This window comes from Phalacrocorax carbo, chromosome 8 (assembly GCF_963921805.1).
Source record: "Phalacrocorax carbo chromosome 8, bPhaCar2.1, whole genome shotgun sequence".
NCBI lineage: Eukaryota > Metazoa > Chordata > Aves > Suliformes > Phalacrocoracidae > Phalacrocorax > Phalacrocorax carbo.
Window position 1 is genome coordinate 21,894,089 of NC_087520.1, and position 24,148 is coordinate 21,918,236.

At 43.7% G+C, this 24,148-nt stretch overlaps 1 protein-coding gene across 3 annotated transcripts in view; it reads right to left on the reverse strand.

Moving 5' to 3' along the window:
- HTR4 (5-hydroxytryptamine receptor 4) overlaps window positions 1-24,148 on the reverse strand; it is a 140,664-nt gene that overhangs the window by 98,721 nt on the left and 17,795 nt on the right. For all 3 annotated transcript variants that reach the window (XR_010374217.1, XM_064459001.1, XM_064459002.1), the window contains exon 2: window positions 1,946-2,027. Coding sequence is in view for 2 of the 3 variants with exons in the window: in XM_064459001.1 (XP_064315071.1) it covers window positions 1,946-1,971 (26 nt within the window). In the remaining variant the exon portion in view is untranslated. The remainder of the gene's footprint in view (window positions 1-1,945; window positions 2,028-24,148) is intronic.

Consider the following 24,148-nt stretch of genomic DNA (forward strand, 5'->3'; position numbering starts at 1 on the left):
ATAGGAATCAGTTTTATTTGGGTTTGGTTTTGGGGGGTTGGGAGAAGGGCGGGGTTTTGGCTGGGGTTTTTTGGACCAAGATTAGGGCTGGTTGGAATTACAGTAAAATTCAAAAATAGAAAGAAACAGATAATGATCTGTTGGTTCCTACAAATAGTTAATTACTATTCACTCCAATAGATCACTTCAAAACATCCATGCCTGGTCAGACCTACTCAGTGTCTGTTTCCACCACTGGCAAATAGCACGCTGCTGAAAAAAGTATACGGGTAAGGTAAATAGAATGTCACACTTCCCTCCCGGTATAGCCTCCCTGTGCCCAGGCACTTACTGAGCCAGTTTGTCTGTGCCCCTTGGTGTCTACAAACTGACAAGTTTTCCTTCTATGAGTGATAAAATGTATAGTGGGGAATTTTTTTCACCATAGTGAGAAGCAGATTTTTTCCTAGTGTCTTCAGAGGAAGGAAAAGATTGTAGGGAAAATTGCCTAGTGTCAGCACCTTAATTCCCTTTACAGAGAAATAGCAGTAGCCTACGCATTTAACTACACTTCTGGTATTAAAAAGGCAAGACAAATTTCATTAAGCAAAACACATTACCTCTCAGCATTGACTACCAGACTGTAGATGTGACCTACTAAGTGTGCATTAAAGCAGTAACCTGGAGTTGCTGGTGACTTTCCCAACACTTGAGTAGGAGAATGAAGACTAGAGATGTTCTCTCTGGTAGTATGGCACTTTGAGAAGACTCATTAAGAACAGCAATTGTCTTTGAAAATGTATTATCTCGCTCTCTGCATGCAACTGGAAAGAGTGGATTGCCGCTTGCACAGAGGCACATCCCAACCTGAAAGCCCAAGAGCTAGAAAGCAGTGAGGACAGGATGGCACAACAGGATCCCCTTTGAGCTGTAATACCCTGTTCCCCCTTTTCTGTACTACATTTCCTCCTGATCTCTCTTCAGTAACTCCTTAGGGAAAGGGTTCCTGGAAGACCAAAGCACATACATTTGATCTGTCTCTATCAGAGCAATTTTCTCCAAGACATTTCCCCATGTACCTGCCACTTGAGTGTCCAGGCAAGGGAAGGGTGAAGAATTGCTCCCTGAAATAAAAACCTGTGAAAGCAAATGGATACTCCGAGTGGATTTTAAGAAAACTCTTTGTGGAAACATACACCTCTCATTGGAACTGGAATATTGCTTCCTCCTGTGTATGGGCCAGCAACATGGGTTTGGTCAGAAGTCTGGTGTCCTTGTGTGAAGTGGGTTTGGTGAGTCTCAGTTCAGCTCCTCAGAGTTTCACGTTACTGGCAGTGCAGCCAGTCAAAAGGCCAAGAAATAAAAGGGACAAACCCTAGTCCTACCGAAAGACCCTGCAGATCACACCTGAGGGAGAATGGCAGAGCCAATGCCACCCCTGTGTCACAGGGACAGCTGCAAACAGGATGTCCAGTCTTTTTGAACAATTTCTGTTGGCATCACACTTCCAGGATCAAAATGATCCATACTGAAATTTGTCTCTCACTGACACCACTAGTGTGCCCAGGGGTTTGAAATTACTTCAGAGATGTCATTTTTTTGCTTGCCCCAGTATAAGGCAGCAGAGATGAAGTTGTAAGTTTTTAAACCACTGCACCAAAAAAACCACAAAAACCTAGGATCAGACTTTCAGCAGGCACAGATGGGCTTGTGCCTTGTTTTTGATGTGGCCCTATACTGCAAGGAAGTCCTTGACTTGGCTACGCCACATATGACATTTACACAAATAACAGGGTGACACTACATCCTCACAGAAGCTCCAGGAAACTCCAAACAAGGCATTGCTGCATAAGCAGAGACCTTCATCTACAAGCAAACAGAAAATACCATCCTGCAGCTTTTCAAACACACCATACTGCCAGCTCGATAAGACATGGTATAGGAGGAGCTGTGTAGTTTATCCTACCTCACATTAACATCAAGTTCTTCCATCACAGGCAATAGGCATAGGTAGCTGGGAGTTCAATGTCCATAGAAGAGACCTCGTCCTGCAGTGGAGAGAGTTAGAAAGGACAGTTAAAAGTTACAGGATCTCTCACAGATGCACATTCACCCCAGTGAAGCCACCCATAGACTGCATTTTGCCTCCCTGGCCTGGCTTCTCCTCAAACCAGAAGTGATGTAGACATGTCAAAATGAAGCCATATCATTGCACAGAGCTGTCATAAAACAATTTTCAGTTCTCTGCCCTGACATATTTGTATCCCACAACACTAAGGTGCATGCCTGGAGGCACAAAAATCAAGCTCAAGTGATAGATAACCCTTTGTGGTTTTGTATACATCACCCATTCATGCATAACCTAGGGCTAACAGAGTGCTTCGAGGTCCCAGGGGAACACTAGCTCTACTGAAATAACAACAAAAAAAATATATCCCACTTATGAGCAAAGTCAGGTCTTCACCTGGAAACTAAGAGTAACCTTTAATCCACTCCATGATCATCACTTCTCCTGGGGACTTCCTGGATTTAGATTCCCAGAGGATTGTCTCAACTGCAGCAAGGTAGTAAAATACTCTAAGGACTGCTACATTGGCACAGAGGAAAGGCTCTTATGGCCAAATATTCAGTTTCCATAGGGGTGAGGAGAAGCTGCATGGGCAGAAGTCATAAGAAATAATGCACAGGATACAGATCACATCTAAGACCGTATCTGTCACAGTCCTCTGCAGACATCTCGTGTCACTTGTTGAAAAATCCCGTTCTGTGTCGCACCTCCTCAGGTGGTAACAGCTCCTTCTCTCTAATTACCACAAATGAGTTAGTAGGGAAGTAATTCCAGAAGACACAAACCCAAAGTATTATACTAGTGCACACAGTATATCACGCTCTACCCAGTGAGCTCTGGACACTGGTGTGGAAAGGGACACACACAAATACCACAGGTCAGTTTGCCCTGTCTTTCTGCAAGTGAAACCCGCAATGACCTCAGAGAAATCCATCTGTATATTTTGTCAGAGACTCTCACAGCTGAAATAGTCTTACTTCCAGAAACAAATGCAAGCAACATAAATTACTCATACAGGTACCATTCTTGACACTTGTCCTCCAAGACCAACTTTTTATGAAGTTCACGAAAATATGTTATGTTGCAGTTCTGGTGAGCACTTTGATACAAGTGACTTCTTCCAGCCTGTGCTTACATTCAAAATTACATGCCACAGCATGCACACATGTAAGCTGCACTGGACCTGAGACCTTTCATGGTAACTTACACACTTTCAAAGGTACAAAAAAGTAGTTTAAATACAATCAGCTGAAGAAGGCTTGCAAAACCTGGCTGGGAAAACACAAACACGAATACTTGGTAAATTAGTTTCTGTTTTTACACAAAATTAAAACATTGACTTATCACTAAATTAAAATAGGTTTCCTGTGACACTGTATTGTACAGCCTTATGAATACTTAATAGCAGTACTGTAATTACAAAGAACTAAATGATTTACAGGTCAAGTTAAAATAAATGTACTTATTCACAGTAACATTGAGATATAAATATTAATGGGATTTTTGATTTTATCAAAATTCTATCATGACTCCAAAGAAATGAATGCACCATCTTAATAAAGAGTTTGCATATTTGCTGCTGCTAATCCAGTGGAAAAAAATAGCATACATTTTTGAGCACTTCAGACTGTTGATTGCACCATGTGTTCCGTCTCTAGAGAGCAGAGGGTAGTGCCACACCATGGCACTGTTAATAATAACTCAAATGCAAATAATGCGATTGTGGTTGCTTGGCTTCAAAGAAAAGACTAATAATACTGATTCAGACTTCCTAGATACGATGCCAAGTTTGCGCTGCAAATGAACACCCACTATCCAGGCCTCGTTCAGTGTTTACCAGAATTAGTATTTCAGCACATATAGACTGTACATAGTTTTGCAAGCAAAACTTACTGAAGTCAAAAGGGTGTTTTTATCTGAGGGTGGAAACCTTCAGAATTTGGCCACTATTTACAGATTAAGCTTCAGCTGGTGTTTCTAAGGGCACTCTGGAATCTGATGACTTAAAGACTACAGCTGCATTTTGTAAATGTAAGGGGGAGAGGTCTAGAGTTTCTGATCAAGTCACCTCTGTGTCCCTAAGACCTGACCTCCAACTTTAATTTTTTTGGGGGGGAAAAAGCTCTCCTGTCCTCCTGCTCTGCAGTTCTTCCATAGAACAAAATGCCTTGTAAGCTGCTGGGACAGCTGCCTGTCAGAGATGCAGGAAGAATATCCTGGAAGATGGTCTTGGGGATGTAAAAATACAACCAATAGTTTCTGAGCTCAAACAGACAAAAAAAACGCCATAATTATTTCACCTCCAAAGAGGTTTAAGTAACTGCTTATGTCAAATCATTCATTTATTTGGGATATACTTTAAATTAATTTCAGTTAGCTCAGTCACAAATACATCAGAATAGGTCTGATACAGTGCTTTGTTTCGATGGGGACAGGAACCAATTCTTCCTTGACCTGTCATTTCAAAAAGGATTAATGTGAACCTAAGAGAACACTTCATAAACTGCAGTCAAAACACGAGGTCTTGACCCATCTCCCCTGCCTGCCAGCACAGTTTGTGAGCACTTGTTAATTATGCCTTACAGCATCCTCCAAAAGCCAGTCATCATCTCGGTTTGCCATGGAGGCACAAAGAGGTTCACTGAACCCTTTTCAAATCCACCAAGAGGATTCAGAGCAGGGCAGAAGAAGCCCCTGGACCTAAGATATAGATATTAAACTGATCTTAGTGCTGAGATAGCACAGGTACGCCACAAGGAAAATCTGGTCAAATTTTGTTGACACTGATTCAGGGGAAATTGTTTCTTTGCTATGCAGAAGAAGTGAGGCTTTAGTACTTACTGCTACAGTGGGAAGTTACGAAACTGCTTTGCTGCAGTTCATGCCTGTTACAGTTCTGAATTACAAGGGAAATGTGTGTATGTGGGAGAAACCAGCAAGAGCGGAGAAGACAGAAAAAGTGTCACTTATCTGCAGTATCCCTTCTGTAGCAGGGTTTAAGAGGTACCTTGAGAAACTTTCTAAAACAAGCAAAACTCACAATTTAAGTACAACCAGAACTGTTGTCTTACCTATTCGTCAAAATGTACTTTTCTATGTAGGCACCAGCATTACTGTTCCTTCAGTCACAGCGAATGTGACATGCTTAAAAACACAGAAAAACTTTTTTATTTCCATTAGTATTTTCTTCACTTATTTTGTGTTTATTTATGCAGTAGAAATAAAAATTTTGGTACAAAATAGGAAAAAATGAAGGTTTGAAGGATTTTGATAAAACTAGGAATTTTGCCTACAAACACCCTGCTACATCTCACTGTGCTGTTAGCTGTGCTGCTGGCAGCCATCGCATACACCGTGTGACTGCCAGCGGCCACATTTCTCACACTGCACCTCGCATACAATTTATTTTTTTCTTATAATTTTGTATATATTCCTAAGCTCTGCAGCCCTGAGAACACTTTATTTTCCCCCCACAAACATACTATCTTTCTCCCCACAAATACAGAAACAAGCAACATTTGGATCCGAACAGGCAATGAATTGAAAGCATCACGCTCCACAGCCCACCAGGGTCGGAAACCCACCACCACCGTACAGGAGACCTGCAGTGTTTTAAGGGCTGTTAGTATTTTCCCCTTTCCCCATACAATGAAGCATACGAATGAATATATAATGAAAGGACACTAAACCAATTACATTTTTTAGCTTTTGTCATCTTTTCTGTAATGGATTTTAAAATTGGATCTTCCTTCCCTTTTGCCTCTCCCCGTGACACCACAGTGGTTAGACTTGCAGTTGCTGGAGTCAACAAAGAAAGAAAAATTACGTCAATATCATGTAATAAAAAAAAAAATCTCCATGAGTTATTCTGTAAATATATCTGGCTCACATAGAGGGCCTGGTGCTATTCTTTGTTATTAAAGGAGTTACTTACACTCAATTAGGAAGCTGTTCCCTGCCTCAGAAAGATAACACTGACCTCTTAACTCCAACCCATCATACAGATATATTCCCTTCAGCACAAAAGAGCTTCTCTGCCATTGTGCATGACGGCGATTGCAGGCACACAGTACCGTGCCCATCACTGCAGCCAGGTCATTTTTTCCTGAATGTGAACATCCAGACTCCAACAGCTCATGAGCAGTCCCTGTTCTACAGCATGGGCTGGGGGCAGCCGTCCTGCAAACCCATGGCCTTCCTCTCCTGGGCTCCAGAGCCTTTCCATCCTGGGCTTGCTGAGAGCAACCCCACTCACAACCTGCCAGTGAACCCAAGTGGGGCTCCAGATCTGGTCTCTTATAAAAATCTGGTTCCAAGCACAGGCTCCCACTCAGACACGGGTCTGCTCTGCTGGCCAGACGGGAGAGTCAGGCTGAGCATCCACACTCCAGATACATCTCAAAATGAGCAACTTATCTGGAGTACTGGTACTGGAGCCCCCAGTACTCCCTGTACCAGGGACTGCAATGAAAAGCTCACCACAGTAATTTACCTAAGGACTTCAGTTACCAGGAGGGGCTAAATTCAGGCAGTGAAGAGAAGTGAAATGGCTTCACTTTTTCAGGTGTCAGCAAAATAATTTTGATAACTCCTGCGAAATGGAAGAAAAACTTTTCAGTGATTGTGTATGTCAAACTTCCAGTTTGGGATCACCTTGTTTGCTTTATTTTTCTGCAAAATTTGCTAATTTTAACGTACACTGAAGTTACACAATATCTGTACCATCATGCTATCACAGAGACCTCTGCAATAACTGAAATTTTCTATATCAGAATTAAAAAAAACAAACCCAAAACCACAAACATAGAACTCTTAAACAAAAAACCAAACCAAACCAACAAAAAAAGGCCTTTGCAAAGAACTGTTTGCCCAGAGAAACTTAGCTGAAGTTAGTACTCTTGCATTTTCGCTTCAGCAAAGCACAACTTTTTTTAATGGAAAAAAATACAGGCACAGCGTCTCCAGCAGGCTTGACATGACAGCTCCATACACTTCCCTCATGAGGCAAGAACTCTTAATCTAATGTGATTCTCCACTAATCACCACCACCAAGAGCAAGACAGACATGCCATGTGTGTATGACTGGTCCTAGTCATCACTGCACAGGAGTCAGGCTCCAACTTGGGAAAGGTGATCCAGTAATAAGCCTCGGCAAGGCTGCACTGATGGCATTCAGGGAAATCAGAAACCATCCGTCTGTCAAGATGAGATCAGCTGCATGCTTGCGCCTCACTCCTTCACCTGACTCACCACCAAGTCACCTTAGCAGATGCTCCCCTACCTCTGCCCCTTCTCCTCCTCACCTCTACAGTGGTAGGGGGTAAGAAAGGGGAAACCCAACAAGGAGATGGATAACAAACGTATCTTCCCAACCAAGTGGTAGGGACTCTTGGGGAAACTTTACTCAGTGCCTTAAGGAATTAACAAAGGATTCACTTCTCAGAGACCATCAGGAGTTAGCTGGTGACCAACAGCTAATCCTGTCTCTTAAGTGATGACCACAAACTGGCCTGCTCTGCGTGGTGGCCTTAGTCTGCCCAGTACAGATGAAAATGTCCCACCAGATGACAGCAATAGCCATGCCAGCCTTGCAAGACATTTTCCTTGCAAGGCACTGATTAACTGAGACACTGACACATTCTTCATCCAATTTATTTCCCTCCCACTCAAGCCCCATCCAGTTCCACTTTCTGTCACTGCTGAGCTGATGACAACAGAAGAGTTGAGTCATTCCGAAAAACTTACACCCCCATTTCCTGCAGTGCTGGATTGTGCTGCTTCATCATTTGTGACACCTTAAATGAAGCCATGTCTAGGGTGGATGGAGTAGCCTGAAAAGCCCATTTCATTTTACCTGCAGATGAATATTGTACTGTTCCTTCTGCTCTACTGCACCACAGGGGAGGGAGTGGGATATATAAAACCCCACTAAATTCAGTTTCTGAGTGTCTCATGCTCTCTGTGAAGAATTGGACTTATCACTGCAGTTCTCTGCCCTTTGTTCCCATCCTTTGCCAGCTTTGTCATCTTAGAGCAGAGTGTGGTGTGCAGGGATGATGACCTGATGCAGCCTCTGACATCAGTGTAGATGTCCTGCAGACACCCGTTGTTATTGGGTGGTAGAGCAGTGGACTGATAAAAAAAAAACAATGCTGCAGATGTTTGGGAAGCCTTTTTAGCCTTCCCCTAGAAATTGCTGTCCTCCACATCTGAGAGTATAAGTTCTTGGAAGTACAGGGAGTCATTTTGCTTTCATCCAGTATTTGTGATTCCTGATTGAGGTCAGAGGAATCACTCTAACATAAATAAAGACTACTACTACTACTACCTGCATCTGTGATTTCAAGAGGCTCCTCACTTTCTGTAGTGAACATCTGCCAAATTAAAGCTGTGATTGAATAAAAAAAGCTGTAGCTTGATTCCCACCACATTTCACATTTGGGATTGTGATTTTTATCATAGCTCCTTCTTCATCATTATCAGAAAGAGAAGTTGTTGACAACGGATAACTGGACAAGATCTTCCCAGGCCACATTAAACTGATGCAGTAGAGTGACAGTTGCCTCAATCCAAAGATAATGTCTTGCTCATCACTGCAGAGCAGTCCAAAACCCTCCAACTGTTGCAAGAGAATATCCTGCCCATGACAACACTTGAGTAGGAAATACCAGAGTGATCCAACTTGTTTACTCCCAGACAAAATAGCTCTATTTCCACCACCCATTTCGAAGAGAGGCACTGCCCCCTCCCACTGCACTGGCTTCTCTGTCACTGCTGTCTCTTTTCTCCCCATGAAGGACAAAGCTGTTAAGAAGTCCCTCAGTTGTCAGCAGAGACAGATTGCTGGACTGCTTTTAAGCAAATGTCATTCCAGCAGGTTAAAATGCAGTACTTTGCTTAAACAGACCAAAATAAAAAGATGGATTTGACACAACACCTAAAAAAGAAAATAGAGTCCAGTTTTAAACGGAAAAAGACACAAGAAATGCCTTTTCACTGAAGGGTTATTTTTCAAAACAGCTCTTTAAACCCACAGAGAGGGGCTCTGGCTTGACAACCCAAACCAGAGGTGCTGGGATTAACAGGCTCCTGTTCCTGAGGGACGCAGAAGTCACAGGCAGCACGCGGGTCACAGCAGAACCCAGCACCTTGCACTTGCCTCTTTGCTGAGAGGTGGGCTTTTCTTCATGTCCATCTGGCCTTCATGGCCTCTCAGCTGTAACCTCTGTGCCTTTTCAACCTTACACCAAGGTGCTCTGCACTTGCAAAAATGAAAGTTTAAATTCCATGTTTGAGTATCAAAAAAATACTAACAGAGAGCACAATATAAGGGCTGATCCTTTGCAAAGGGCATGTGGAAGCAGTTCTGCCTCCGTGTTCTCTTGGACCAAATATTTACAGCAGTAAAGTTTCTATGGGCTGTTCAAGGGTGCCTTTGTTCCAATGCAGGGACATCTGTATGAGATCTTTGTTTGTATAAGAGGTCTGAGGAGAGAAAGCAGCTATAAAACCTGAGGGGTTATTTACTATGACAGTAATATTATGAAATTTCACAACTCACTGCTCTCACCTTTAGCAATTACTATCAGTCAGTAACTAAAATATTCCAAGTCTTTGGCTGCAATATCAAACCCTCAGCATAGGAAGGCAAGAGAAGCATCCAGTGTGAGACCGTGTGTCTTAAAAAGACCAAGACACAGTAAGAGGCATCAATCAACACATAAAGGCAAGAAGGGTGGTTTGTTCAGCAAGTGCATTAGAAGTGTGGGTGGAAACACAGGTGGGCACAATTTCCATGACACTATCACAAGCAGGTTTGTGTTGATAAGGACAAGCCATAATGTTAGTGCTCCTCATCACCACAAAGGACTAGAAACAATACATGTGTTCGATGGAGATTTGTACAGGGCTACCATGTTTCCTTCTTGCTCACATGTCATAAAACTCCCCCATTATTCACTGTAAGCTTTCCCTCCCTAGAAAACACACTCTCCAGCTACTCTTGTTCTCACACCAGGGTTTGGAAACCACTGCTCCAGAAAAACACCAGCTGTGCTTTCTGTGCCTGCAAACAAATAAGCTTACTTTGCTTACACAGCAGAGAAATATACACTATAAATGCCAGGAAATAAGGAAATCCTTCAGCTTTGACATGGTGCGATGGTACCGAAGGTAACTCGCAGCTCGCTGGATGAGCTACAGGACACCCAGCACAACCACTAACTTAGCTCTGCTTCTACAGACGGCACACACACAGTGACCTGATGCTCGCTGCAGTTGAGAGCAACTCTAAACTTTGCCTGAGATCCTTGCTTTTACCAATTTTCTAATAAACTGCTAGCCAGTATAGGGTCCTCCTACTGCAAATGAACTTTAGAGACAAGTGCTGGTGGTCTCGTGGCAGTGGCTGGCTCATACCCCAAGAACATCGCAGGCAGTGATGGGCAGTGATTGAGTCACTCAATGGCAATCCTCTGGTTTACAGCAGCTGAAGGCTCCAGCCTCTTGTTCAAAAAGCTACCCTGCTCCAAAGCAAACAGAAAATGACCCGTGGAAAATGCACGTTACCATGGGCATTCATTCATCTTACACTGCTGTGCTCTTCTGAGCTCTGCTAATGAGTATGCACTGGCAGTTGCCACTTTGAGACAGCTGAGTGAAAGAGCAGTGAAAGGAACCATCTCCCTCCTGCCACCCAGTGCTGAAATGTCACAGGGAGAGTCACTCCCACCTACCGTGTTTCAATACATGATACTATTCTTTCCTTTGTCAGCTGTGCAGGAAAGCTTTTTTCACGTTTTTGTTCCTTGTTTGGATTCCTGTCCTGCCTGCAAACCCACTTGGGTAGCACTGCATCGCCCAGGCCAAGCAGGGGAACCGAGAGTCAAAGCAGATGAGCAAGCCAGGAAAGATTCCTCATTGCGCTCTGTGGAGAGGAGCCCTCTGAGGCTGCCACCACACTGCAGGCACCATAATTCATTCAAAGCACAAGGAGGACTTAAGCACAACTTGTCTTTTGCACTACCTTAACTTCTGCCCGATTTCCTACGTGGTGGACATGTTCCACTCCCCGTGTGGAGGTCACGCATGACTATAAGTTTATTGTGTTGGAAAAAAATTCCTCCACTTTATTTTTATTACTGCCATAAGATTGTTTTGTAGCCTGTGAAATGCAAGCAGGAAATAACCTCCTGCTTTGAAGCCCAGCGCCAAGCACACCAGTCGCTGTGTTTATGGTTCTGCAACCCCTGGACTTCAGCAGAAACGAATATTTCATGGCCTCGGTATCTTTGCTTGTTGTAATTACTTCTCTGTAACTATGACTAAGAGATCAGTACGGTTGTGCTGAATTACTGCTTCTGTGATTTTGGCTGTGCAAAGGGTTTAGGTGAACCTTTGAATCTTCAGCATCAGAGATTCCTGTTACTTCTGTCTGACCAAACTGGGTATTGATGGGAAGTTTTGGGGTGCATCTGTTGGAATACCTTTGCAGCAGAGGCCATCTCACAGAGGCTTAGCTGGAAATTTATAATCCACGGTGTGAAAGCCTACAAGCACAGATCTTAACCCCTCCTGCCCAAGAGCACCAACAGACCTGCTCTGACATGAGCACTATCCGCACTAAAAAAAAAAAAATAGCCACACAAAACCCCAAAACTCTGTACACAAGGGGAAGTTAAGACAAATAAACTAATGTAAGTATGAAGCTGTTACCAACAGATACATCTCTCTGAGCAAGGGTGCTGATCCCACACAGTTTAATGCATCACATTCACACTTTCTCATCACCTTTCTTGATTGCAATGGGCAGACCAGCGCCAGGAGGTTTCTGCTGCCCCTGCGATGGGATGCAAATGCCATGACTCCATGGGACAGTTTAGAAAATGAAGCAGATACAAATCCCTAGAGCCTGAGCTGCAGATATATGTAACCAACCCACCTGACTCATGCCTCTGCTGCCATTTCTTCACACTCCATTAAAACGTGACAGCTTCTGGAGAGAAAACTGGCTAAGTATGTTCATCTTAAAGCTGATCTGCCTCTGGCTCACTTCAAAAAATTAGTTAGTGGAGCAGCAAGCTAAAATAATCACAGTCCTCAAGAGACCATGTGATTCTCCAGATCTGTACAGAATATATGAAGTGCACAGCCATCATCTTTTCTTGTTAAGAAGCTGATACCATCAGGGAAAGTCAAAAGGTTAATTAAATAATTACTTTTTTTAAAAGATAGAGATGGTGCAAGAGGGAACATGCTATAATACATTCTCAACACACAGGCTCTGATGTTACCTACAGAAGAGTTTGCTCCAAATATTTCAAAGCAGTAACAGAACTACTTTGAGATGATTGCAGGTACTTACATGCTGCAGCAATAAAGCAGTGACCTTCTCTAGCGGTGGTCAGAGGGGAACAACTGGAGGATGCAATTTTTCTTGAGAGAAAGCAGTTAAAACAATCATTGTGGAGTCAGTACCCAACCAGGCTGTACCGGCAGTTGCACCACTACCTTTGCACTGCTAGCAGCAGTCCAGGGCAAGGGGACCCACACAAAAGCCTGTGTCCCAGCTGCAGGCTTTGACAGCTCATCATCCCAGGTGGAAGCAATAGGTGATCCCATCACAGAGCAGATATTTGTAAGTCAGGCTCAGTCTGATTGAATAGTAGTGTATGGCCAAGAGCTGTGGTGGCAGGGTTTGAGCAGAAGTTGGGACTGGGGCTCCCCTGTTTTTGGAAGCATGCATGTGGAGGAAGTGTCCTTCTCTCCCTACCAAACTATGCTGAACTCAGCACCTTCCAAGATGCTGCTGATGTTTTCAACTTCTTTTAAAATAAATTACCAAATTACTGAATCCTTCTCAGGTCATTAAAATTGAAGAACCCACAATAAACTGGGAACTAGGAGATTTGACTGTTGATCCTGAAGGTGATTTTATGGTGGGCTAAAGCTGTGAGCCTTATGGCAATCCTGATGGGAAGGGGAAAAGGATAAATGAGCTCATAGGGCAAGCTGCATTCAGATGGTTATTTCCAAAGTAAAAATGACAGGACATGCTTTAGGTGGGCTGTGAGTTCTCATCAGCCAGACTCTCCAGGTAAAACAAGCTGTCCAGACACTAATTGTGTCTGGCACCAGACACCTGGCAGCTATGAGATGTCATGTGTCTCATTTTCAATGGTTTCACAGAGAACAGTTATTTCTACCAGCACACATACTTTGAACAAGTGCATTTCTCAAATTCTGCTCATTTCAGGCTGCTACTGCCTGAAAAATGTCCTCAGGCTGGTTTCTGTCAGGCTCTCTATGATGTACCCCATGCCGTTGCTTCCCTCATGGGGGAAGCAGTGTAACGGCATCCCACTTGGCATTGCTAGTGAAGTGCAGGCTTCCTAATCCCATGCTTACTTTATCTGGTAAGTAAAGGAAGGAAGGAACTGAATTTATGGCAGGACTTGAATGCAGAAGGCTTCACTCCTCATTTCTGGTGATACTGGAGGGACTTTTGGAAATGTGTCCCACTGATGATATGTGCTGAAGGAGCAGACAGTTACAGGCCAGGCATCAACTCCACAGAGACCGTGGGTTATTCCCTCATCCTGACGTACTGTGTAGAAGAAAGGATGAGCGTGAATGCATTTGTCCTAGGCTTCTACATAGAACAGCATGGTGCTACACTGAGAGAAAATGTTTACCAGATTAAGAAATGGTGATCATGGCAGCTTTTTATGTTTCTAAGAAGCAAACAGAAAAAAAGCCAAAGTAGGAATATGTGAAAAGACCGACATGTGCATTAAAGAGTTCAGACAATACCTAATGTTTTTAACACAACAGAAAGCAGTGAGCTAAAACAGAAGGAAGGATGTAAACAGAAGAGAGCGATAAACACTAGGTCACAGACCTGCAGCACAGAGGAGCCTCCATGCCAACAGCCCCGCAGGGACACATGGGTCGGATGTCACAGCTTGGGAGTATTTTCAAAAAATACTGTAATGAGAAGAAAGGGGAAGCTGGTAGCTGTGGATATGTAATAAAAGCTTGGGAATGGTCAGAAAGCAGAAACAGTGGTAGACAAACCTGTAGGCTGCAGAAGAGGTTGATTCTGAGCATATTGGGAAGAAAAGAAATACAAGAAGTTAGGCTGATCAGCTAGAAAATGGTGGAGTTGTTGACCATGATTCAGGAAAAGCAGACACAGCCAATAAATACTTCTGTTCTATTTTTGGGACCCATATGACGTGGTGATGAACTTTTACATCCCCACAGATATTAAACAAAATGTTAAACAGCAGTTACTAATGCTAGACACTTCAAAATTAGCAAGTCCAGATAATGGCATCTTTTTCTTTAAAAAGACTTTTTAGAGAGCTGTGTAAGGAACATTACACATGGTTGATCTTGATTTCGAGTAAAATTGGACAATCAGAGTTAACAAAAAAAGTACCAATATTTTGAAAGGATAAAGTGTATAATCTAGGTAATTATAAACCTATCAATCCAAGATTGCTCTCCAGCACAAAAATGGCTCATAAAGAATACAATTCACCAAGAATTAAAGATGGGGAATAGAATTTGGCAAATCAGTGTGGATTAGAGAATAAATTTGCCATCTTGATATTTACAGTGATAATTAACAACAATACTGCTGTAATAAGCTGCTGTGTTCTCTGATTTCAGAAAGGCATTTGATTCGGTATTACATGAGATTTTGATAAAGAAGCAAGGACAATACCAACTCCATACAGGACTCCTGAGCAGAGTTAAACCCAGTATAGCGAGAGGTCTCAAATGTACGTGCAAACATAGAAATGACACCTAATAATTCTGGTTTTAGCATGGTCTCCTGGGAATCTGTTTTAAGTTTTCTGCTATTCAGTTTTTTACCGATGTCAAGGAAAAATCCCTTGTAATCATCACTTAAGAGTTTGCTGGTGACCAGGATAAGGGGGATTGATAAATTTAACAGGCAGCATACTGATACAGAGAAATCTGGATATGTTTTGCAAGAAAACAAGATGCGTTTGAGTATAGCCAAGGTGAGGCAACATATTTGGAAGCCAAAATAAAGGCAATATTTATAGGACAGGGACAATTTGGCCTTGAAAAGAGATGTTTTTGAAAAGGAAATTAGGTCCCTGCTCATCAACAGCTCAATGCAATTGCCTACTGCCATTTGTTGTGGCTAACAGAATTCTCAGGAGGATCCTGAAATGAGAAAGCAGGTATGAGGCTGCTGTGATACCTTACTCCATGCTGATATTGACATATAAGAAAGATGTTGAATAGCTGGAAGTCTATAGGAGAAAAAGCCAGGAGCTTTATGAAAGAAATGGAAGAGCTGCCTGTGGAGAGTAATCTATTTAGTTTATCCCAGGAAAGGCTCAAGAAGGACGTGAGTATGTCCTGCAAGTATGTACCCAAGAAACATAAGACTGATGACAGGACAATCAAGACAATCCTGGTGGCGGAAGACGTTCTGGGGGCTGAAAGTTGAAATGAGCAAATTCAGATAAGCAAGATGATGCATATATTTCATAGAATCGTAGGATGGTTTGGGTTGGAAAGGACCTTTAGAGGTCACCTAGTCCAACCCCTCTGCCTTGAGCGGGGACATCTTCAACTAGACAGGTTGCTCAGAGCCCCGTCCAACCTGACCTTGAATGTCTGTCTTAGGGATGGGGCCTCCAATTTGGCTTTTACTGATTACAGCTGCTGCAGTCAAGCAATGCAGCATGACCACACACACTCCTATTGGGAGGCAAATCTCTGGAGATAAAGGCAAGGCAAAATCTGTGAGCCAATCTGATGAATGGAGAGCAGAAATGGGAGCTGCTCCAGACAGTCCAGTTAAAGGAGGGGAAAGCTATGACTGAAAGGATGAAATTGCAATGTAAAGGCATTGCAGGAACATCCAAGGGTATAAAGATTGAGTAACGTTATTGACTGGCATGCATGACATTCACCTAGTAGTTATTTGCCATCTCTAGTCACTGATTTCAGTCCTTCATTCTTCAAACACAGCAAATCATCCAGTGGAAGGAAGATTCAGCAAAAAAAAACCCCAAAACCATTAATGCAGTTAACTGATTGAGGTATTTTCTTTACTTTCACATATGAGGCACCAGAGTCCCACTGCCTGTCTAAGCAAGAGAAACTTCTGATGTTCAGACAATAGAATTGTGGAAACTTGATTCTTAAAATAGCAAGAAGGAAAAAAGGTATGTAAAATATAAACCTGTGCTTGAGGAGCAGAACTTTCCTTTCCCTCTTCTGTAAGAGCGGAAAAAAGAATTACTCCTTTGTACCCCCTGAGATTTCAAACTCTTTCAGATGAGATTTAATCACTCAAGAGAGCTGTTTGGAGCTTTTGTTCAAGATTTCATGCAACTAAGAGAGAAGCAAGTGCCACTTCAGAGCCTTGTGTTACATTAATTGCTAGGATAAAGGGAGGCAAAGAAAAAGATCTGCATGTTCCCAAACAGTCCTAACTGCCTGAAAGCACTTGCTTCCCAAACTAATCCCCTACTTACCCCAGATGCTTGATGACTTACTGGTGGCATTCAGTAAGAGGTACCCAGCTGCAACAGGCTCTCTAATACAGCGTGACCTGTTGCTAATTACTATTTGACTAACCCACTGCTGTTGTTTTTCACACTAAATAAATAATATCCACTCTCTTCTGGCAGTGTTTACAGAACTGATTCCCCATTCAGCCTCGCCTCAAAGCTGTAAACAGTCCCCAGTGACACCAGCTGCTCCAGTCAGACCCTGCGGGTTGGGAGCCCTGCCTCACAGGGTAACAGCAAGTGATGGACACGAGTGCTGAGCAAATGTGACAGCCACCACCTTGGCCAACAAACCGCCAGTTCAGCTGAGGTCCTCAGAGCTGGAAGTATGGACGGATGTGCCCGCTGAGGATCCCATGCACCCCAGAGGTCTGGGAGCAGGCTGGGGGTTTCTGTTCGCGATGTTTTTGAGGCAATGCACCAATATCGTGAAACACCAGATGTTTCATCCCACCATACTTATTTTAGGAAGACTGTTGATCAAATCCAGCTGGCAGGTCCAGCCCTGCATGCTTTCCAGCCACCTTCCCTGGTGACCTGCTCAGATTGAAGGATTGTGGCCTTTCCGGGCCATCTGCTGTGGAGGCTGGAAGGTCCAGCTCATATTCAGCCTCTTCAAAGCCACCACTGCCAAGAGTCTCTAAAACCCTGGCTCCATCGCTTCTTGATGCCCATTATCCCAGCCCCTCACCACCCAAGCAGGGATGACTACCACACTCCACTTAATTTTGAAATTTTCAAAAAGAAACTTCTAAAAATCATTTTGAAAGCATTTTGCAATTCTTATGTTGCTCACGAGAAGATTTGAAAATTCCACTTTTTATTCCCAAGTACAAAGAATCTCTGACTTTCTGGCAGTTATAGCCACCACTGAAAATATTCTAGCAAATAAGTTAACTGGGAAGAAAACTCATGGGAACAGCAGATTTTTAACTGAATATTGTGCAGTACTTAATAATAAGTTCTGAAATTGCAATGGCAAGGACTAGCAATGAAAAACCTGGCTTAGTCACTGAACTGGACAAGGCAATCAACAGTATGCAACTCATATGTCCCATGAAACTTAACAAATACAACTGCAATATCAGCCACTGAAAAATTGCAATGAATGGTCCACAAATTGAAAATAAGTACAGGAAAGAATTTGCAGGTTGTCAGCAAAGCTTATCATTCATATCTACATCTAAAATTATCCAGCATAAAGACAGGTATTCAATCATGTACCCTCCATAGTTATTGGGAGAGAGATACTAATTTTTCTTGAGCTCACCTAGACTCATGGTGTGTTCCTCCTGTCCTAAATTAGTCTGGAGATTGCAACATGCCCAGACTACAGGGATATGTGGACAGGATGGTCTGTGATACTGGAAAAGGAAGTTTGGCATCAGGGCACAAGCAGCATCAATAAAGGTCTTTATTTTGGAACTCTGTTGCTTTAAACAAGAAAAAGGTTTGGTCACAACCAGATAAACCAGCTTAAGAAAGACCTCAAATTTCCCAGCTTTTGTCTCTGAAAAATATGATACACAACATGTCCTTCGTGGATTCATTCCAGGGCAGAAGACTGATGCAGGGAAAGAGCTTCTGCTGGCCATGGAGGTTGTAAGTCCTCTTAATTTACAAGCTATCTTTTGTCATTTTCCACTAATATTCCCTTACTTTCACCCAACTGTTTAAGCTTTGTTCTTTCATGGTCTCAGTACTTATGCCAAGCCCTTGTTGTATTGAATATGCATCAGCTGGGGTCTGACCAGCTCCAAACAACTGCAGAGACTCTGAATTGTGCCATAAGAACAGGAAAGCAAAAGTTGGCAAGTTTCCCTTAAGAAGATGCAGAGGGAAATTCACACCTTGCCCATAACATATGTAGGATGCTCCAGCCTATATAATTTCCTCCTTGCTGTTTCCAGGCACATACATGGCAGTACAGCAAATATAGCAATGCACAGTGACAATATAGCACTGTTCTGCAAATTGTGTAGCTCTCTATAAAAACACAAAAAGTGGCTTTAAAAGTTGCTATTGTGATTTCCTGTCATTTTGTACTCCCTTTATGGAGTACAGGGATACATGGTGGTGGAGGAGCTGCAGCCTACAGATGCAGTTTAGTATTTTGAGACTGCTTTTAAAAACCCCTGTGTGGGTGTTTGCCAAAGGATCCTTTTTTGCATTTTCTTCACTTCTAGTGAAACAACCAACTTTTACTCATACTGACACAGTCCATCATAAAGTAAATAAAAAACCTGCTTGTCCTAAAAGTTGCAAAGTACTAAATTAGCCAAAAATAAATGTCCTTGTTGAGAAACAAGTTCCAGATGTGTCTGCCAGACCCCTTCCATCCAAAGCTGCAGTATTTAAGGGTCCACAACAGCCTGGACACGAGGAAAGAAATTTCACTGTTGTTGAAACAAAACCAGATAATTGTTTGAGAGGCATTTCTATCTGCACTCCCTGGATGTGTTTACCAGGGCTGGAAGGGAAAGTCCATGGGGGCTTGGTTCACATGATGTTAGTGGGAAATCTGGAGTCCCTGCCAGGACTTCTTTAGGACATTGGTGCAAGCAGAGTTAGGACACCAGAGGAAGAGCCACAGGGAAAGAATGAAAATGGAGGGTTTGCATGTGCACCTTCCTTATGCATGCCCATGACTACTGCTGGCAAAAGGTGGCTAATCATAGATTCATTATGGTTGGAAAAGACCTCTAAGATCATCAAGTTTAACCATCGACGCAACACCACCAGGCCTCCTAAACCATGTCACAAAGTGCCAAGTCTACATGTTTTTTGAACACCCCAGGGATGGCGACTCCACCACCTCTCTGGGCAGCCTGTTCCAATGCCTGAACACTCTTGCAGTGAAGAAATTTTTCCTAATGTCCAATCTAAACCTCCCCTGACGCAGCTTGAAGCCATTTCTTCTCATTCTATCGCTAATAACTTGGGAGAAGTCACCAGATGGACAATGCCTTCAGAAGTTCTTCTCCTCCCTCTGTCATGTGCTATTACAAAGACAGGTTTATCACAATATGTCTAGCCTGTGGGTCTCCTGCACCCTTAGGAAAGTAATTTATGCATTTGGTGCCTATTTCCCCTTCCAACATTTTTATCCATTTGAATCAAAACCTGTTATGGAAAGGGCAGTGTTTAATGCAGCCTTGGCATCCTTGAAGCACCAGAAACCAAACAGGCCAGACAGTGAATCCATCAGGCCTGAGAAGGGCTCTTAGGACAACCTGCAAGTCCTCCATGAAAGTGGCCCAGGCAGGGACCTTAACCTCAGAGTTCCCATAACAGCTACTACTCCTTAACCACGTTACGCTGCCTGTGTGGAGCAGAACTGAGGGCTCTGATTTTGGGTTTCTGTTACAGGGAGAGTTACGGGGTCTACAGGTAGGAGGCTGTGGGGCACCTGAGCCAGCCAACAGCATGCTGGGCATGGAGAAAGCATCTGTCCTGGGCGGGATCTAAATGCTGCTAGCCCCCAGAAGTGATCTGGCAGAAGATACAAATCCTTCCCACACTTGGTTCTGACTCTAAACTTGGCAGTGGCTGACCCAGATTTTCTTGCCAACTCCTGTCCAGGTCCCGCATGGACCAAGTTTCCTTCTCACAGTTTGTGGCATAGGAGGGACAGGTGTGAAAGCTGCCACCGTGCATGAGATGCCCAAGGGTCTGCATTGCAATGTCACCAGGGCAGTGGCTGAAGCTCCCCTCAGCCTGCTGAGGAGGAGGTGTTCTTGGTTCGGAGGGGAGCTGTTGGCAGTGTGTTGCAGCTGCTGCCCAGGAGGCGATCAGTGCGTGTCTGTCTGTTAGCCCCAGACGTGCCAGGTGCCTTTATGTTCAGTAAAAAGCTTTTTGCTTTGCCATCTGGAGAAGAGTTTCCTTCCCAGAGGTATCCCCTGTTATCCTGGAGATAACTCATTCCTCTGGTTCTGTGAGCTGTTTGCAGACAAGCATGTGAGGAGCATGACCTACCCTCTGAAGTGACAACTGCATTGTTAGCACCATTCATTTGACCTTCAGCCAGCTTAAATACAGAAAGCTTAAACAAGCATTATTATAAAGTGAATTTTAAAAACCTGCTTCCTTGTCTTGTATGATGTACAAGATGGGAAAGTTATGGATCTGTCTGCAAGGAGAAGTGGTTTTTATAGCATAAAAAGCCCAGCGATGTCAGTGCAAGGGAAGCATCTGCATGTGCTGCCCTGCCTGTGCTCTGAACTTCCCTGGGTGCACGTTCAGCTGCCCTGGGTGCACACTGAGCTGCTCTGGGTGAGCCCAGGACTGTGCTGGGTGCACGCTGAGCTGCCCTGGGCATGCTCTGTTAGCTCCAGGATGTACATCTGGGCATGACCTGGCACAGCATCCTCTCCAGCTGCACCTCCAGCTCCCCACGTCTCCCCACCCAACTGCTTCGCTGCCCACACAGCAAAGTGTGGAACACAAGGCACTAGCATGTCTCTGTTAGCGCTGACGATGCTTCAAGCCCATGGGCTTACATCAATCCAGTCTTGAAGATTTTGGAAGCGCTCACCCAAGACTGCCCTCCCAGGTGTGCTCATGCTAGTACAGTGGGGCAGCTTTGGGACCACACACATCACATGCCTGACTGCTCTGGAGCCAGCCTATGCCAGCCATCTCCACTCAATCGCTGAAGTATTTTTTTCATGTGTCTCGATAAATTAGCTGAGAAGAAACCGCAGTGTTTAAAAGAAATGGAAAAAAAAAAGTAAGAATAGCTTCAAAAGTCTACACAAAAGCAATGCTCTCCCAAAGCACGTAGAGGCAGACCAGGTACAGCTCCTCTCCAGCCTGCCCTCCCCATCCTGCCTGTCTCATAACTAAGCTTTTCTAGCCTCAGTGGGAAGACAAGGTTACATCCTCTCCCATCTCCAGCATAGCAACAATCATAAAGATGATTTTAAACAAATTTCAGGATCATAGACAGGAACTTCTCCACACATTTGGCAAGTGAAGGAAGTTAACAGTACTGCATTCATGTAGACCATGGGAAACCCAGACACAGGGAGGTTAAAGGCCATGACTAAGACTATAAACTCAAACTAGTAGTAGAGCTGGGATTAGAAATCAGCTTTTCCCTACTCTGAGCCTGCAAAACATCTGCATTCCTCTCCTTTCATGAGTATGAAACAGGACTCCAGATTTTGGAGTGCCTTTATGTCACCAGCTAGGCCTTACTCTCTTCTGATGAAGATAATCAACCATGGAAAATGGGATGCCATGGCTGCAGAACAGTTTTATTAACACCTTCTAGGTCAGCTGAGTTTAACATTTGGCTCCTGGGCAGTTCAGATATGATTCCCATGACAGGGCTATGCGACGTGAATGGCAGCAGAGCTGTGCCGACAGGAGCCTGGTGGGTAATGCAGCCTGTGGCTGGCTCTGCGTGGCCTTGGCAGCACTGCTCTGGGAGCCACAGCCTCCCTCACTGTAGCTCTTGTGGCTGTCGCTGTGCTCGTGGATGCAACATGCAGCTCCTCCATCAGGTGAGCTGGCCACTTTCTTCCAGAGAGATGCCACAAAAGATGCTCCCTGGTGCAGCCCACCTGCCCAGGGCTCCATTGACACAACTGGCAGATACTTAAAGCTTGAAGGTAGTTTTTGTCCCCCAAAATCAAAAACTTAGAAGGTCGCGCAGGGGTCTGTCACTGACCCAAAGTAACAAAAGATCAGAACCTTTCTCTCCTGCAATGCAGAGGTGCAGCAGCAAATCTCTGTGTTAAATTGCCACCCAGTGTTAGAGCACGGGATGCCAGAATAAACTACCAGAGCCTTTTCACACTGTACAACTGGAATTTATAATTCTTGGTTTGCTGTCTGACTTCCATACAGGTCGCACCCTCTGGCCATGTGGTGGCCATAACTTACCCTGCTGCACCAAGCAAAGTCCTTCCAAATTCAACACCATCTGATCAAACGACTATAAACAAACTAAATACCAGCACAGCTCTTGACAGCTACAACTGTTAAAATGTTTATTCACCCTGTGAGCAAATGAGCTAGTGCTTTGGAATGGTTATGGTTACTAACACTTGTCTAACTTTAAGAAGCTTTTATAAGATTTTGTAAACTTCTGCTATTAAATGTAATTTAACTTCTATCTTCTGGACAGCAACATTTTTGGAGGAGGAGGATTGCTGTAAAACAACTGCATATCAGGCTTTTAACTAAGATTTATTTCCTGTTTGAGCAAAAGTAAATCACTACATAAGCAATGGAGTTGTATTTGTCCAAAACCAGGAAGGGAGAAAAGTATAAACTGATTCTGACTTTTCTTGTGTTCCTTGGGAAATCTTATGGGAAACAAAACCACGAAGAAAATACTTGAACTTATAAGCTATGGCAGCTTAGAACTTCACCTGAGCTTCAGGTGAGTTTCAAGTAAGACCAAGTCTCTCACCATTGGTCCAAACAGGGCAGCAGACCATGGAGCTAGAAGTTCCATTCCTATCAGGAGAGTGCCTCAGCAGTCTATGCTAACTTTATTTGGTGGCCTCAGTTCAGATGAGTGTGCTTCTACGCACGCACTCCCACACACTTGAAGCCTGGTGGACATGCATGTGAGTGGCAGCATGACAAATTAAGTTCATAAGCACTTGGCAGTGTCCTCAGGTTCCAGTGCCCTAAAGATCTGCCAAAACTCATGGATGGAGAAAACAAAAAATGCAGAAGAAAGGTGTTTCCTTGCGACAACATGTGTAAAGGGAAAAAACTTTAATCCTCCCCTTCCGTAACAAACCCCATCATTTTCTTGAAGTCCATCATACTTCCAGTAGCTTCTTTACAGATGCAGGCTAATGAGCTCTCAGTGGTAATGCTGTGCCACAGTGGGAGGAACCACACTGCATTTGGAAGAGACGAGATTGGATAAAAAGCCTCAAGGAGATAGGCTTCATGAGCAATTCCTTCAAGCATAGATTATCGAGTATGGTTTAGTTTTATATTTCATAGTTAAAAAGTTTGCTGAATCTCTCCTGGTGTTCTGGTTTTGTGTGCTGGTGCAGCAGCACCTGAAAAGCTGATAAATCCTGATGCTAAGGTACACCCTTGGACTGCTTATTTGCAGTATGTGACTAGACCCTTCTCGGGGCTCACTAGCTGGTTCCCAGAGTCTAAGTTCAAAAGACAGTTTCACCTTGGGTTGTACCATTCATTGCAAAGTCAGCGAGAACAGCCACATTCCCTTCCCAGCCAAGCTGGTGGAAACACTACCATCAGCTTCCACAAGCTGGTTTGGTCCCTGCTAGAGAATACAAAACACCAGACCTTGCAGATGGGTTGAATGAGGGTCAAGAAACAGATATCGTCTACAGAGGACTTGCCAAGTGCAGTGGGAGATGGCAGTCCTCCAATGACCATGCTCTCGCTCATCTCACATTTTACTACTAGATACCAGTGCAAAACCTGCCACCTCTTCCCTAGAATACAACGTCAAGAAAATAGAAGGTCATGTAAGGCTTGTTATACGCTCATTACACCAGTTTATGGTGTCTCAATGGGAAACACAGACAAAATA